The sequence below is a fragment of the Strigops habroptila genome, chromosome 1 (assembly GCF_004027225.2).
Source record: "Strigops habroptila isolate Jane chromosome 1, bStrHab1.2.pri, whole genome shotgun sequence".
In the NCBI taxonomy this organism is placed as follows: Eukaryota; Metazoa; Chordata; class Aves; order Psittaciformes; family Psittacidae; genus Strigops; species Strigops habroptila.
The window spans coordinates 89333844-89350856 of NC_044277.2; the positions used below are offsets into that span (position 1 = coordinate 89333844).

At 41.6% G+C, this 17013-nt stretch overlaps 1 protein-coding gene across 4 annotated transcripts in view; it reads right to left on the minus strand.

Annotated features, from left to right (window-relative positions):
* Positions 1–242: 242 nt before the first annotated feature.
* Positions 243–17013, minus strand: part of ADTRP (androgen dependent TFPI regulating protein) — a 33484-nt gene continuing 16713 nt past the window's right edge. Inside the window, exons 4-6 of one of the 4 annotated variants that reach the window (XM_030495944.1) lie at positions 12216–12331; positions 7110–7261; positions 243–881 (exon numbers count right to left, since the gene is read on the minus strand). In XM_030495944.1, coding sequence (XP_030351804.1) covers positions 838–881; positions 7110–7261; positions 12216–12331 — 312 coding nt within the window. In that variant the 3' untranslated portion in view covers positions 243–837. Of the gene's footprint in view, positions 882–3562; positions 3635–6195; positions 6268–7109; positions 7262–12215; positions 12332–17013 lie in introns of those variants that run through there. The other 3 variants (XM_030495954.1, XM_030495933.1, XM_030495964.1) reach the window with 3 other exon arrangements.

The window sequence follows — 17013 nt, forward strand, 5'->3', positions numbered from 1 at the left end:
TGGTTTTGGCTGTTTATTGGAGTTTGTAAAGCAGATCTCCAGTATTTTAGATGTTAACAAAATGTTGAGGCTAATAACAGAAATCAGCTATATTGAAGAAGATTAGTAAACATGTGAATGGAGTGTAATTATATGGCAAGCAGCTTTATGTTAAACAGTGCTTTAAATTAACATGCTTTCTGTCAAAGCAATCATACAGTCAGTATAATTAGGTTACTTTTGCTGTAAGATAAACTGAAACCAAGAAAAAGGAAGAAAGTGTTGCATTCAGATTTCCTGTTAAAATGGAAGGGAGATATTATGCATATTAATATCCCAGAAAGTTTCTCGTTAGGAGAACTTGGCTTCGTGGTGAACTGAGCAGACATTCCTAATTACAGTCCTTGTTAGCCCAATTTGTTATCTAGCTAGCTTGGAAGTCACAGCACTGTTAAAATTATCCCTCCTCTTAATTTTTTCCAGACTTGATGAAGGGCAATCCAAATAAGAGCTGGCTTGCATTCACAGGTCTTTTACAGAGTGGTGCCAAGCTCATGAGGGAGTTCATTTACCAGTGACGAGTTTTAACCATGGACACATCCTCATGTGCATTGTGCAAGAGATGAGAAATCTGTGTAAACAGATGAACACAATTTTCTTTTCATAGAAGTTGCAGAGTTATCATGTAAGAGGCAAACATTTCATATTTTCCACCAGTTTTCCGTATGTCTGATGACATAATGGCTTCCCCAGAAGCTGCAATGCATTGGAGAAAGGATTTATCACAGCTGCATTTATTTTCCTCTACTTCATGGCTTCAGCATTCATGGAGAGATTGTTTGGCTCTAAGAGGAGGATTCACTTGCCTTTCTGCCTGTAGTCCAGTACTACTATTGAATCTCCTGTTTGGAGGCAGAGGAGAAGAGATTATTGGGGTGTGCGGGGAAAAAAAAGCACAGTAGAGAAGTCCTCTTACAGATCAGGCACACTGTTGGGAGGAGGATGTGAACGTGACCCCAGCCTCCCAACATTCCTAGGGAACCAAACCCACCTGGAAGTGGGAATAAGCTATGAGTGCATGGCTTGGACCAGCTGCTAATGCCAAAGTGCTGCAGAAGCTGAATGAGCCCAGGATATCCTCAGCAAGTAAAGGTTTACTCAACTATTGAGAAGTGATTTGAAATATGCTATGGGCCACATCCATTGTTAATGGGAAAAAGCATCTGCTGCCAAATAAACCTAGCTTGGTGTAAGAATACGTGAAAAGCTTTAAAAATAAAGTGTACCTTACGTAATGCACAGTCTCAGTCTCTCTTCTTCCCGTTGATGATCATTTACTCACAGGGAACCCTGTGCTTTCTTTGTCCATAGACCTCAGAGGCTCTGAAACACTAATTGCTGTATTTTATTTATCTCCAGCTTGCCTAGCATTTGGCAATTGACCTGGTATGGAATAAAATCCTGGCATTTCTTTCTTCTCAAAGGATCCTGTATTTTGTACTGACCAAATATATTTTTTAAAGATGCGGTAGAAAAAAACCCAAACTATCTTATTAGGCCAGGGACAACATATTAGCAAGCACCTGTTAACGTCTGGCCTCCAGTGATGAAATTGTAAGCCCTAGGTTGCCACAGCTTCCGATCCCGTCTGCCTCCAGTGGATCATCAGATAAACTTGTCAGCAAGAGCAGGGTGTGTGACAGATGGCACAGGTTTCCTTTAAATAGTTAGACTCCTCTATCCAAGGGGTAACTGCAGCTTGGGGAGTGACAAATATGAAGGATATAAATATGCCATCACAGGTTTGTGGCACAACTAGGATGAATGGATGGGACAAAAGTAGGTATTTGTATTTAGTTTGCAAACTCTGGTCTGTAAATCCTCTTAAATTTGAGTTCCATTTGTCACTGGCAATATACTGAAATTGTAGATATAAACATTATTTGTTTACTGAAAGAAATAGATATACCCTGGACTCTTATTCTTTGTTTTTAAAGGCACAATAGAACAAATGAAGTTATATTGTTGAAAGGAAGCTCAGTTTAAAAATCCCTGCTGGACACGGTAATAACAAAGGGTGGAACCTGTATCTGCATTGGTAACTACCTGCAGAACATGAGCATTTTAACATTCACGCAAAAACCCGCGTACTAGTATAATAGTAGAATGACTTTGTATCTCACACAGTTACCCTTTGCATCCCTTTATTTGCCACTCGGGTTTCTACAATCTGAACAGCTGCTCAGAAGAATGAGAGCATCAAGAATGCAATTGTATTATAGTATTTGTATTGGACAGATTCATGTGCTGTCACGTAGGCTGGGTTTCCCAATAGCTGACTACAGGGTATTAAGGCAGCTTGGTTTCACAGGCACACAAACACAAAAATAAAACCCACGGAAAACAATCGGGTCCTAAAACATGTTATATGTTTCTGGAAAATTCATTTAATGCAAAAGTACTCCACAAAGAAGATTGCCATCTAACTTTAGCTCAGCTTTAGGTGAATACGTTTCAACAATGGTTTCATGAGATACTCAAGAGCTCATAGAAGGTCTGGAGGAGCACATCTGTCTGTGCACTGGGCCCGAGGAAGTTACTCCACCGTAAGTTTCCTCTTTTTCCTGGGAGCAATGGCTCTTATTCTTGTTGAACTGCCTTATCCCTTGCTTTACAGTATCTTTAATCCTGGCTTTGCCTCCTGTGTTCCCTAGCCAGCTGCTGGCCAAAGCTTTCCCCTCTGGAGGACAGTGAGCATCCAGCATGGATCAGTTGGACCTGCTGCAAGCTCTGACAGCCAGCCTCCCTTTCTGCCCTATTCCACCACCTGGGGATGAGCATTTCTCTGGACTTGGCAGAGGCCTTGTGGCTGTAAAATCTCGCAAGAGGTTTGCCCAGTGTCCCTCTGCAGGTATTTAAATCACTGGTGGAGCGGCTGGTTGTTGCTAGCTATAGCTCCTATCCATCTGCATTTCAAACTATTGAAATGAAACAGCTGCTGAATGTTGTTGCTTTGTTGTTTTTTTCCAGGTGTGTTAGTTGGAAGACAAATGATTCTGCTCTGTCTTCAAACACTGGTGCCAGAGAAGAGACCTCATCTGAAATGTTGCTCTGTCTGATGTGGAGAACTTTGATCCGAATTTCTCCTGAGGATCTGGTTGTCTCACCAGAAGTAAAACCCGAGGGAAAACTGCTTTGCTTTATTTGTGAGAGTTCTAGTTTGACTGGTCAAAGTAACATGAGATCAGTTGCCTGCGTGTTTTTTTCTGCCCGTTAGGGAACAGAAGAAGCTATCGCATGGTTCCTCTTTGGTACTCGGACCCTGCAGCCAAATTCTTGGCTGAGGTAAATTTATGGCAGTAAAAGAACCAGCGCATTGTTTCAAATGATCCTCTTCGGAGTTTCTGTATTGCTCAACATTGTCTAGTACTCTAGAAACTCTGGGATTTAAAACAAAAAAAAAGTCATTACTGGTACTATTTTCTGTGCCTCTCAGGCTGTGCAGCTGGGTTGCCTTAGTTACCACCAATCCAACTGTGCAAGGGGAGGGAGAGGCACATAAGAGATAATACATTTTTAAAACCTCCAATACCGTATGAAACAGTTCATCTATAAATAATAAAACAAATTTAGGGTCTGGCATCGTTTGGTTGTTCTGAAAAGGAAAAACAAGGTTATATTATTTGACAGCCTGGATTTTCCAGCTCTTAGAAATGATACTGCATCTTTTTGGTCAAGCACTGGACATAGCTTTAAAAGTTACGTGCTTGAAGCTGAAAGCTGCCATCCATAGATTTTGGAATAAGTTGGAACTGAATAGACCTTTAAGGGTGAAAAAGAGTAAATATTTATGTAGCTGGTTTTAGAACAAGTGGTAGTGTCCTGAAGCTATAAAGGAACATGGAAGAGAGCCCATATAAAGCATGGTATGTTGTGGGACAAGTTTCATTTGCAGCCTAGAGTCTGCCACAGGATGTAAATCCAAAAGGAAACCAGGCTTGCTACTCATGTGGAGCTATTTGTTAATCACTTCTCACACCTTTGACTAAACACAACTTCTCTGGCCACAAACTCAGCAAGCTTTCTTCCTTCAAGTGGGAAAGAAAAAAAGAGAAGCAGCTTCCCTGGAGCCTTTCCCTTTGGGGAGAAGCCTGGTCAGAGCAGCCCAGGTAGGGTGCTCTGCCTGGCAGATGCTGCCAGAATCAGGTCCAATTGCTTGGTGGCTAACAGATGTTAGTGAAGAAGGTGATTCCAGATGTGCCATAGGAACCTACTGGACAATTGCATTACTCTAACTCAAACTGTGACTTTGGGAGACCAAGCAGGAAGCAAAAGAGAGGCAGAAGTGCCCTTCTACGTACGCTTTGGGGTGGGCAGGGTGGAGGTTATGGAGAGATGAAGAGGTTTGTTGTCTACCACCACAGATAGTTTTGCTTCGTGTGGTTTGTTTATTTCTTTCTCCAGGGTTATCTTAACTGCATCGTCTCCCTTATTGTGATGGGAAGATATACAGGAAAAGGTAGGGTGAAAAAAAGTCAGTGGGGCCATTTTTGCTGTGACAAGAAAGGTATATTGGAATCATGTCTTCATTCAGTTTGCAGCTCTTTTCACTCTGACAATGCTGAGCCAAAGATTTGTCTCAGTCAGGAACATATTAAGACTCTGACACACTGTAATTTGGAATAGCTTTCCTCTGGCTGTGATTCAATATTTATTGTGGCCTTGTTATCAATACCAGCTTAAGGAGGTCCTACCCTTCTCTTGGGTGGACACAGCTGAGAAATTGGACAGGAAAAAAAATCTGAGTTGAAAACAGCCCCTGCTTACAAGAAACCTTGCTTGAGCAACCTGGTCTAGTGGAAGGTGTCCCTGCCCATGGCAGGGGGTTGGAACTAGATGATCTTTAAGGTCTTTTCCAACTCAAACCATTCTATGATTCTATGAAAGAGGTGTGTGTGGTAGAATAGAAAGGAGTGAGGGGTGGTGGGCAGGAGCTTATTGAGAAGTTATTGCTGCCAAAGCTTCCGTACTATCAGACTATAGCCTCAGATACTGTGGAGTTGCCAGGTATCAGGGTACAGCTTGCTACTTCTTTTATTGGTGCACAACAAATCCAGGGAATACTACCAGTCCTGAGGGTGAAGAGCTCAGGGTGCATATGAAGTAGCAAGAGTTTGCACAAACATGGGGAACTGTAACTCAGGAGGAGTGTCCCACACATGGATGAAAACACTATGTTATTTTTAAGGCCATGATTTTGTGGATCCTTTGAAAAATACCAAGTATTTATGGAGAGGCAGACCCACCACACACAGGAGGCCTCCATGGATTGCAAGAGCACACCAGATACCTACAGAAGATATCGTGCATGCCGTGTTTATATATATTCTCTGAGGTAACATTCATGCTATCAATCACAACTGGGGGATGCTTTTCAGCCTTTCTGTGTGCATAGAAAGCCGAGTGTTTGCCCCAGTTTCTTTAGAAAGCTCTTAAATTAACATCTCTTAAGTGGGCATATTTAGTCAGCTGTTCAAAACGCGTCCAATTTGTGCAGTTAATTTGATCTCTGCTTGGCACAACCTTTTGCCCAATCGATTAACACCTTGCAAATCAAATTAATTTCATTCTGATTATCTCCGATTCACGCATCTCCAACTTAGGCATACTCTAGGCCTGAAATTGCTATTACGTACTCAGTAATGAAGAAATCTGACACCTAGATGTATCAGCTATCAGATCTCATGCAAAGACCTATATTGTTTTGTAGCGATGATGTGGTCTTTGATTAGTAATAGTTACTGTTTATGTGATGCCTCTTAAACCAGAGCTAGTGCAGAAAGGCTGCAGACCTGTTTTCATTTACCAGCAATCCTCATCTCCTACCACATTTATGCAAGAATAGAATTCGGCCAAAATTTCCAAACATGGACATGTAGAGCAAGCATCTTATTTGCAAAGGTATCAAGCAGTGAAGTTGGTTATTCAGTGCATTTGAAAGTCAATCTGCTGCTTTTAGGTAGCTGAGTACGAATGGTGAGAGACTTGCTACAGACATGCTACTTTGGCTTGACAGGCATGTGAGACTTCACAAAATGCATCAGGCATCAAATGTTCCCTGAGAACAGAGGGAAGTTGTCTTATTTATTTTCAGAGGTGTTTTTGCAGCATTTTTTCTTTCATCAGAAAGCTAGTTTAAGAAATTGCAAATGTTCACACATTTGTCCTAAATAAAATACACGCGTTTTCCTGACAGAAACACTTTAATCCTCAGAAATGTAATCTTGACTGAGAAGGGAGAGAGGAAACCAGGAGAGAAATAATAGTAGTAATAATAGTAATAATAACAACAATGATAATAATATCATCCGATGCCAAACCCCCAAAGCTGCTTCATCAGTTCTTTCTTCCTTCCACTTGTTGAAGGTGTCTTCCGAAACTACTTTTTTTCTAACTGCCTATTTGTCCAAGGATGCTGCCTTTCATTTTCTTTAAATCACTACTGATTATATCACTACCAAAGTAGAAGGCAGATGTTCTCAAGAGTTTGTAAAACTTTCTGAAGTGCTGTTCTACCCACGGAGCTGCTGTAGTGCTTTCACTTGGATATACTAATGCCTTCCTATAAATTGTCAGTAAATTGCCATTCCCGTGACAAACACCACATAATGCAGGTGTAAAAGTTTCAGCCAGAGAAATTTGGCCCTTGAGGCCTCTGGGCCCTTGCTTGAGAAAGAATTCAAAATCCAGTGATTATGCTTGTAAGCGGTGTTTCTTGAGCCACGTTAGAAAAACCTGGCTCTTTATCTGGTGGGATTTGGATTCTTGCTCTGATTTGTTCTCTGCTTGTTAGTAACTGGTTAGGACCTACCAATCTGTAGCAGACACTCAAATACCACACCCACAGTGTACAAGGACCCCGTTCTAGGTTGGACGGGGCTCTGAGCAACCTGCTCTAGTGGAAGGTGTCCCTGCCCACGGCAGGGGGGTTGGAACTAGATGATCTTTAAGGTCCCTTTCAAGCGAAACCATTCTGTGATTCCTCTCCCACCTGCCTAGGCAATCACAGGAATTCATTTAGATCATATTTTTTCATATGGATAGAAGTGAAAAACAAAACTCGGACTGACCCCATATCATACGGTTGAGGAACTCCCCGAAGCTGTAGAAAGAGATGATGATGGCAAGGCTAACGGCAAAAAAGGCTGCTAGCCCGGCTGGGTTGAACAAAGCAAAGAGCGGATAGACCCACTCTCCTGTTACAGAATAAATCCGCAGGACCCTAGGCAAGGAGAGAAATGACCTTTGATTAGGACCATTCAGTTAGAAGAACCACTTCATGATTTCTAGCTCCTGAAGGGCCAAGTTATCAAAACAATCTTGATACAGAGGAAATTAGCTCTGCGTCAATACATCTCCTTGGCATTTGGGCTATTTGCTGTGAAGCACACTTGAGCCGCTGCTAAATTAGATGGGTTTCAGCGCAGTTCAGAATGCACACAATGTTCTGCTGTTCACCCTGGTGGCACTAGCTATTAACAGCAGCAAAATAACAGTAAAATAGAAAAATGCTTACAAACAGGGATGTGCACTTGACTATTCTAAGTGAAGCTTGTTCAAATAAGCTCTCACATATGTGTTTGCTCTTTAGTTACAACAGCTTTTCAGCCCTATCCAGATTTCGAGGGTCTGTGAAGACGAAGTGCTGTTTCTCACTGTCTCTATCCTGCTGCTGCTGACCACTGTTTTGGGGAATGGGAAGAGGTTTTTAGGAGGCAAGAGGGCGAGGAGAATTCTCCAACACTTCTCCTTTTGGTCTAAGAGGAGGAGGAGAGGAGGAGCAGATAGGTAGGAAACAGATGTAGCTGCCTTGCTCCTTTGTGCCAGAACCATTTGCAAAGCACTCTTTGAAAAAGTGAAAAAAAGTTAAGGATAAACATGCCTGCTTTACAGGACTTCTTTTCCTCTATTTAGACCCTCTCTTTCTTCCTTTTTCTTCTCTCAAAAAAACCATCTTGTAGTGGCTGTCAGTCCACTGATATTATTTTCATTATTTATGGCTCATAAGAGTGGTTGGCAGCAAATGCCTAGACTTAAGAATATAAAAATGGTCTTTACTTATTAAATATAGGAAAAAAATACATGTTAATGGCTAAAATTTGATATATTTGTATTGAATATATAAATAACATAAAAAACAAGGGAAGTCTCTAGTGATTGTTATGAGGATGTGCCATTCTAACACTAACTTCCCTAAAAAGAACCCTTGGGTCCAAAAAGTCTTAAAAGCTTTAATTCTTGTTTTACAAAAACACATCTGAGGAATATGCCATACTTTCCACCATCAGTGCCTACATGGGAATGCAATCCCACTCTCTCTGATGGCACCAAGCCTGTCACCTTACACTGGACATCATGCACCAAAGGGAAGTGGCAAACAGGCTGCCCCACCAGCCTGAAACTGTGACACAAAACTGAGGAATGGGAGAATGCGAAGGAAAATAATAATTAAGAAAAAAAGTGTGAAAAGGTGATTTCTCCTTTCTCTAGTTAGAGAAGGAAGGGGTAGGGCATAAGAAAGTGCCTTAAGGAGATTCACTAATCTGCACCTGAGGGATAGAGTGGGGAAATGGAGGGGGGTGGTAGTGGAGGTGTCTGGGCTGAGCATGGAAATGTTAAGGGTTGAGACTCATTTTCATGATTTAAGGTTCTTTCATTAAACAAACAAGGGTGTGAAACAGCTAAGTGATTAAAAAGAAAAAGCCTGCACAGAAGGCCACAGAGAGGCTGAGCAGAGACACTGAAGACCGGGTGCTAGCTGGGGCCCATGCAAATGTCAGCATGTGTTCTTCACTGCACAAGGCTACTGTTTTGTTAATGTGCCTGTAACAGTAAAACAGAGAGTGATAACTGCCTTTATTTTATATAATGAGGAACTAGATTATCTTGATGCAATTTGGCCAGCTGGTGAGCCTCATGTGAAGCACTCCAACCCATATTTTTAAACCTAAACAAATGACTATGCAGGAGCACTAAAGCACTTTCAGCTATCTGGCTTGGCAAGAGCCCTGTGTTGCCAGGTTTTTTATCTTGGGGCATACGTTTAGATACACCTGAACTTACTCATTTGATCACAGAATGGTTGACAGATTTTGGTTTGATTTTTTTTCTGTTTTGTTTTGGTTTGGATTTTGCTAGGGATTTTATAAAATGCACCCCACAACTTGCAAATGCATATTGCTCATTACTCGTGGGCAATCAACTGTTAAATATACATGCAGGATTCGGAAGCTTATTATTCTGAAGATTTCGTTTACCAAGTTACATTTTTTTTACCAGGATTTTACTTTGGATATCAGTGAGTGAAACAGAAGCAGAAAACACCCAGAATTTATGGTGGGATAGATGGAGATAACAGCCCTGGGCATAGCCAAATTTGCCAAACTACTATAGGATAGAGGACAGCATAGAGATACCAGGGAGAGGTGATGTGCTGTCATAGTACAGCTGGATACAACTGTGGAATTTATCCTGTCCTTTTGTTACCCGTCCATTGATGTTAACAGGACCACCACATTCACTGAAGGGAAAAAAAAGGGCATCTCTAGGGAATTATTAAATGGGAAGATCCAGAAAGAAGAAAATAACATATTGGCCACGTATGAGCTCTCTGAGACTGGTTAATTTAAATTAAAAGGTAGTGAACTGAAAATGAGCATGCAGTGAGTGAAAAAGAATTTGATTCCTATCAGAGGTAGAATATGGACCTATTTCAAGCAAGTTGTCAGTCTCTAGATTTAAGTGGGGTTGGGTTTTTTTAAGTTTTAGTTTTGTATACAGAGTGCAATCTATAATGATTTATATTCCCTTGAATATAAAAGTTTGAACTTTTCTTCAAAGACACATGCAGAATTGTGAAGATTAAGATTTATTTTATACTGATATATTACCACTGAAACGGGAAAGGGCAATCCATTGTCACTTCCTTTTTAAGATTTAAAATGCCAGTTCTAAAATTTATTTATTCTTTGCTGTTTTCAATGTGATAACTCCAGGATTAAGGCATTACTTAATGCGACCAGGAGATGCAAGTTCCATCTTTGCAAGAGTTAACTAACATGCCTAAAGGTTCTCTAAACCTTGGTGTCCTGCAACTGAAAGCCACCTTTCCCTTTTGAACACTATGGGTATTCAAAGCTGTAGTGAAGCCCCACTCAGAGGCAGGTACCTGGTGTAAGGCATCACCGGCTGCTTGGTTCTCTACTACCATGCAGGGACCGTCAGTTCTCAGCCCATCCACACTGGGGAAGGGGAAGCTCAGCAATGACAATGACAGTTCAAGGAGAGGCTTTTAGGAAGGACTCCTGCTTGTGAAACATAAGGTGTCCAAATGGGGCTATTAATTCACCGGGTTGCAGAACCAACAGTAAAATATGTACATGTATTAAGATTTCAGTGCACAGGCTAAGAAATTTTTCTGTTAATTGAAAGCTGTTCTCTGTGATTGCAGGGAACCGAGACAAGGAGGCAAAAAGAAAGCAGACAGGAAGTTCCTTGCTGCTTCAGAAGGAAAGAAAGCAACAGTATCGAGAGCCTAATATCTTTAACCCAGTTATCAGGGCCCTGAGACACAGGGGACAAGCACTCTGGGGGACCACCTTCCGCTTAGGATCTCAGCAGCACCATGAGACTTCAAGTCAGAGGAGAGACTGTGAGGACTCATATGTGTTGATGCTTGTGTTGATCGTCATCCTTTGATGAGGATTCAGGTCCTGGCATGAGCTGTGTCTCCTGTGGGGTGGAGTTGCTCAGCCGATAGGGGTTTTAGGGGAAAGCATGGCACTCATGACTGCAATAGTTGCCTGGATAGTTGTCTGGTCTCAAAGACAGTAAAAACCAAATGCTGTCAGAAGGCAAGCAAAACAAAACTGGCTTTAAGCAACTGGGTGCACCAGAACATAGAAAAGGAATTTAGGAAGCTGTGATTGTAATCCTATTAGGCTGTGGGCTAGATTAGGATAAATGGCTCCTAACTTGGTTATATAACATAGCAGTGAAGTCCACTGCTTCCACAGCCACTCTGATGGGTTTCTAGTCACAGGAGCCTTTTATCTGTGCAGTTTATTTTCTATTCCAGATTTTCACTCGGTGGCCTGAAGGCAGTATCTAGGTGAGAGTGAGAACTGGTGGGTGGGAATGGGAAGCATGGGCACTCTTGTAGTCCCAGTAACTTCTCAGAAATCTTTGCATGAGGATAAGTCACCTCTCTGCTGACCAGTTGTTCCGTACCTTCCACCCGACGGCCTGGGTGCTTCCTGCACTCTGGAAAGTGATATTGCAGCATACCCTGAAACTATACAGACCCATTCTTGAGCTGAGTCTCAATGTAAGTCATCTTGAGAGTGGTCTGAAGCGTTGACAGCTGCCCATAGTTAGGTGGAGTGGGCAGTGCCTCCAGACCCCGGCACTGCAGTCGGGATGCAATGAGCAGGAGTGGAGGCAAACCCAGCTACAGGGGTGCATGACACACACAGGAGGTGAGGGGGTGGCTAGGGGCTGGGGGGGTGCCTGGTGAGAGATAGTTTATTCTCTCAGGATCATCCTCCAACAGGTTGAAGATCAGCTGTGGTACATTGCTGGAAATGTAGGCGGTGTCCACCGGTGGAGTGGGAGGTGGAGTGGGGCAGATGCCTCCTTGCTGCCTGTCAATGTGCACCTGGCTCTGGGTATCATTTTCTATCTCAAGTTTCTAAACCCAGCCATGTGTCCCTGCCAAATACCAAACTGGGTTTTACTCCTCTTCTGCTCCCATGACCCCAAGACCTCTGAGATTTGGAGTTTCTGCAGTGAGCAAGACAGCGAGCAGAGGTAAACTTGATGGCACTGTCAGATGTACTGGGTTAGAAATAAAAACCCAGCCTGGAAAAAAAACTCAAGGGTTCATGGCAGTTTAATTGTTTTTCTAAAAGAGGCTTTATAAGAGCAGGAGATACTATTTATGGTCTCAGGACCTGTACTGTGTTTGAAGAAACCTGCTCTGCCTCTGTCTGGAAATAGTTTTCATGGGTCTCAGCTTTTTTGTTGAAATTTATTGAAATTTAAATGACTTCTCTCCACAGAACAAACTGCCGTTCTCTCATGTGCCTGGGAGGGAACCTAAATCTAAGTACAGCATTTGGCCCTATTTTACAAACTAGATCACTTGAGGAAAATGCTTTAAAGTATGTAATTCTTACCAACTTATATACAGAAAGCTGACGAGTCCCAAGAAGATCAATCCCTTCTTCTTTGCTGGGTAGCAGTGAGGCAAGGCAAGGATTTCCAGGACAGCAAATGGCAATATAGCTGTGTGCTGAGGAGAAAAAGAGTCTGTCACTGATCAGTCACAGTGCCTCTCCTTCGGTCATTGCTGCTCACGAAGCTCATGAGCCTGCCCATGAGCAAAGGATTATTTAACAGCACTGAATGTAACTGTTTACAAATGCACATAATTCTTTATTTTTTTATAGTGAAGTAGCCCTGCAGTAATGAGCATGGAAGTTTTCTTGTTAGTGTGCTGTAAAAAGTAGGTAATGAGGTCTGCCTGTAGAACGATCTGCATTCCTTTATAATAGGTGAACTTCCCTTTTACAATACGATAACTTTTTTGGTAATTCTCATTAGAGTACAAAAGATACAGAAACCTATTGTTATGTACATTTGCAGATGTCAAAAGTGTCCTCCTAAAACTCACTAAGCAATTGCTGAATTGACCTTATATTGACATTTATTATTTACTCCAGTGAATTGCAGCGTGTTGTGCTTCTCTTTGTAAACTAAAAACATGGTGGTAATCATGCAGAGGACTTAAATTAGCTTAAGATGATGATGATTCAAGATGATGAAGGAACTTCAAACATGCTTAACCAAGAGTTAGTAAAGTGTTAGCTTGCTGGAGAAGTTGGGTTTTTTCCTTCTTTCTCTTTTTTGACAAGGAGTTTGAATTGTATAAAGGAGCTTCACTTTCTAGGGCTTTTATGATGATAACTGAGCATGGAGGATTTTCAGCACAGGACAGACAGCTTGGTGGCACTGCCTGTTTTGTGGTGGGGAGCTGCCGCCAAGAGAGATGCTCCTCACTGTTGAGGAGGTTGGGAGCAGAGCAGAAGTCCTTCTGGGCTCAGATGTCAAATAGACAATGTGGGATTTTTGGGATGCTAATTCTTCAACTTGTTGGGTGGTTTGTGGCATCTTGAAAAAATAATTTGTTGGGGTGAAATTTCCCCATTAAAAGATTTGTGATATTCCCTGTGCATGCAAACGATAGTTTTAAGTTGCAATACCTAGTACAGAAGGCTTAAATAATGCTGGGGAACAACACAGCAAAAACAGTCAATGAGGTGCAACAGGAGAAAACTATAGCAACAACTGTAGCTGACTGGTTAAATTCCTATTAATTAAGCAAATAATTCACAAATAGATGGAGAGAGGAAAGGGGGAAAGAGAAAGCAGAGAAAAACATTTAAGCAAAAAAAACCTCCGAACTAATGGTTTTGTTTGTTTGTTTTTCTCTAAAGGTACAACCTGCTGGGTATGCTGTATGGTATGAAGTTTCCTCTTGTCCCAGGCAAGTGGTTCTAGTACCTTCAATGTTTATTTGTAAGAAGCTGCGCTGAGTATCTGATGTAGTAGTATGGTGTCAAAGTTTTGTTGCTGTATATTTATAATGTATGTTGCCACAAATACACATGAAAATCTTTAAATGTATATTGAGCTACATACTTCATGAAAACATTCTTTACCTATTTGTTTAAGAGGCAGACATCCATTTTTGCCTGCCACTGCCAAGCGTCAGCTGACTGGAAGCTGCATGTCATCCCTTGGGCCCTGAAGGAGCTGCTATTCATATCTGCCTGTCCTACTACCAAAATAACCCTTCCATCTCAGTTATTATTTTTCAGAGAAAAGAGGTAGAAAAGATTTATTGGATGTTCCAGCTCCTCTCACTCATTGACACTGAGATTTTCCTCTGTTGTGTTTCACAAAGATATCTTCTGCTTGGTTGATAACAGAGGTTTCATTGTATCAATACAAGTGATTCCTGTATTCATTTAACCAGAAAAATGTCTTCGATGCACACAGTTTTCATATATAATCCCTGCGTCTTTAAGTTAGAAATCTATGTGCTAGGCTGCTTTTAGAATGATTTCCATAGATGTTCAATAGTTTGTCTTTGAATAACCCAAAATATTCATGCAAGACAGCAATGATGGAAAACTTGCACTTAGTTGCCATTTTTAGGCTTTAGCCTTTTGCAGTGGATTTGTCCATTATGTGAAATGGATATAAGTTCTGGTTTTCATCTGACATCCGGTGGGCTGCAAAGATCCTTTGGGATACGTGAAATGTCCTCGCTAGTCTTTTCATTAATTTAAACTGTTTTAACAACTTCAAGCTGGTTGTTCAGCTGTGTTACTGCTGTCCTAAGAGGGATTTTGTAGGAGTGACCTGGTGAAATAATCTTTTGTTAAATAGTTTTTAGATGTGGGTTATTTTATATACTTATTTCTTTAGTTTGGGGCTTTTTGTCCTCAGACTGAACGTTAAATAAGTGCAAGTCAGCACTATGATGCTGCCTTAACAGAAAAAGTGTGTGATGTTCTGGGATGGTATTAACAGGAGTATTGTGTGTGAGAAAGACCTGGGAATTAACTATGCTGTTCTGCTTAAATTAATGAGGTTTTGGCTGGCACTCTGTCTCTGATTTAGGGCATCCCATTTTGACAGGGGCAGACAATGCAGAACATGCCCAGGAAAGGACAGCACAAACAGCAAGAGATGATGAACAGGAAATCAGTCCAAAGACAGGCATAGAAGTCAGGTCTGAATGTGTTGGTATGTTTAGAGAGAAAAGGAAAATGAGAGGTTTTAAATGAGAGAGGTTTCAAAGGCTTAAGAGGTTGATGCAGTGATGACTGGATGGGTGAGTTTTCCATGCCCCTTGCAGGTATGACCAAGGGTGATTGGTTCAATTTACCTCAGGAGAGATGTAGCTTTATACTGGGAAATATGCACAAGGGCAAGTAGGGAAATGACCACCTAGGGGAGGTGGGCAAGCACTTTTACACAAGCTAGACAAGAAGTTGAGTGTGATTCTGCCAAGCACCCTCTGGGCATCTCTGACTCAGCCTCAGTTTTTCTCTGAACCAGCTACCAGGGGCCATGCGGACTCCAAAGCCAGTGCAAATGCAAGTGTCCAGAAGCAGAGGATGAAAGTGTGGAGAAATGAGGGCTCTCCTCTTCTGACAGGAGCAAGCTATCATGGTTAAGACCACTAATGTCTCCACTTGCTAGCCAACTTCTTTTCTTTCTCAGTCCATGCATCTTTGAGCTGCCTTATATTACGTGAATCCCTCAGGAAAGGGGGAAGAGGAGAGAAAAGCAGAGCTTTGCACCTTATTTACAATTTCTCGTTTATCTTACAGGAATGAGTGGCACTGCACTGGATGGTGGCTGGAGGCACCCTGCAGCAGCACACCAGCAGTGTGTGGACAGCATGGTATGGTCACAGGGAGTAATAAGCTGGGGGTAGCGAGTGGAAGCCCACTGCTCTAACATGCTCATTGGCACCGCAGAAGAGCAGCAACTGGTAATGGTTACAAAAGACAGTTGGGAGCACTTCTTTTTATTCTGTCTTGACTTAGAAAATGCTGACTTGCTTAACTAGTCATCTTTTGGGGGGCTCCTCCAGTTACTCAGGGGCCCATAAATCAAAAAATGTTTGAAAGTTACTGGCAAAGCTGGACAGTTTGGCTGCTTTTGGAAATAGCCAAGAGTTTATTGGAAGAGGTAGGCTGAAATTTCTGCTCTGCCTGATTCACAGGGGCTTGGAGCTGAGCATCCCACTGCCTGCAAGGGTGCTTCCACCTCCGAGAGCAGCGAAAGCATTCAGGAATAGCCCTGTCTGCTCCTTAATATGTGAACAGTTTGTTAAAGATCTTGGATATACCCTGATTTGGGAAAAGGAAAAAAAAAAAGAACAAAATTTGTTGCAGCATAAGAAAGGTGCTTTTTTCCCAAGTCCAATGATGACACTGGCCCATGACTTATTGAAATGTGTGCTGCGTCCTCTGTACAAATAATTGTATCCTCTAAAATATTTTGCTATATATTAATCCAGTTGTATTTATTACTAGATTTTTAGCATATTCCTAGTTAGAGAGAATCACTGTGTATACTAACTACACATGCTTTTTTGTAGGGCCATTTAAATTTGTCATGCAAATGCTTTCTTGAGACAGATTGTTATAACAGTTCTCAGCTACTTCATCCCCCAGATTGAAAAGTTTTTTGGTTTAGAATTTTTCTTTTGTGGACATAAAGCTTCTTTCCCCTCCACCCCTCCACTTCCTTCTCATGTACACATACACCCCAGGCCCACTAAGCATGTGGGAAAATCTTCCCTTTCATTTCTGCTATCCATGAGTCTACTGGTGACTTCATGTATTTCAAGCCCAGTTTGTCCATTAGCAGTAAAATCACAGTGGAATTTCTACAGAATAGTGAAGCATGTTTATGACAGCAGATGCATATTTATACAGCAGACACCTGGTTGGCTACAGGGTGCAAAGCCTGCCCTTTGCCTATGACATGCAGTTGGCTTTCCAAATGATTTCCTTCTCACAGCCGATAGACGTTGATTTTGGCAGCATTGTTAGTGATAGACCATATATCACAGCTAATCATAGCTGCTGATAGGCTTTAAAGACTTCTCATATCCTTCTCAATAAAAAAGAAGTATTTTCTCATTCGAGTTATTTTTACCATAGGTCTCTAGTGCATAGTCATTAAGCATACTTTCAACCCTGTTTAGTTGCGCTTTATATCCTTAAACCAACGGTTGTCTGAAGAATGCAGTATTTGTAGGGACCAAATTAAAATATACAGTTCTGCCTCTTGCTTTAAAGAAAACTTAATAATTAAGCTCAGATTGACACAGATCAAAACATTGGCAAAAATTGCTGGAAACAGTGACTCATTTTTTTATTTCAATTA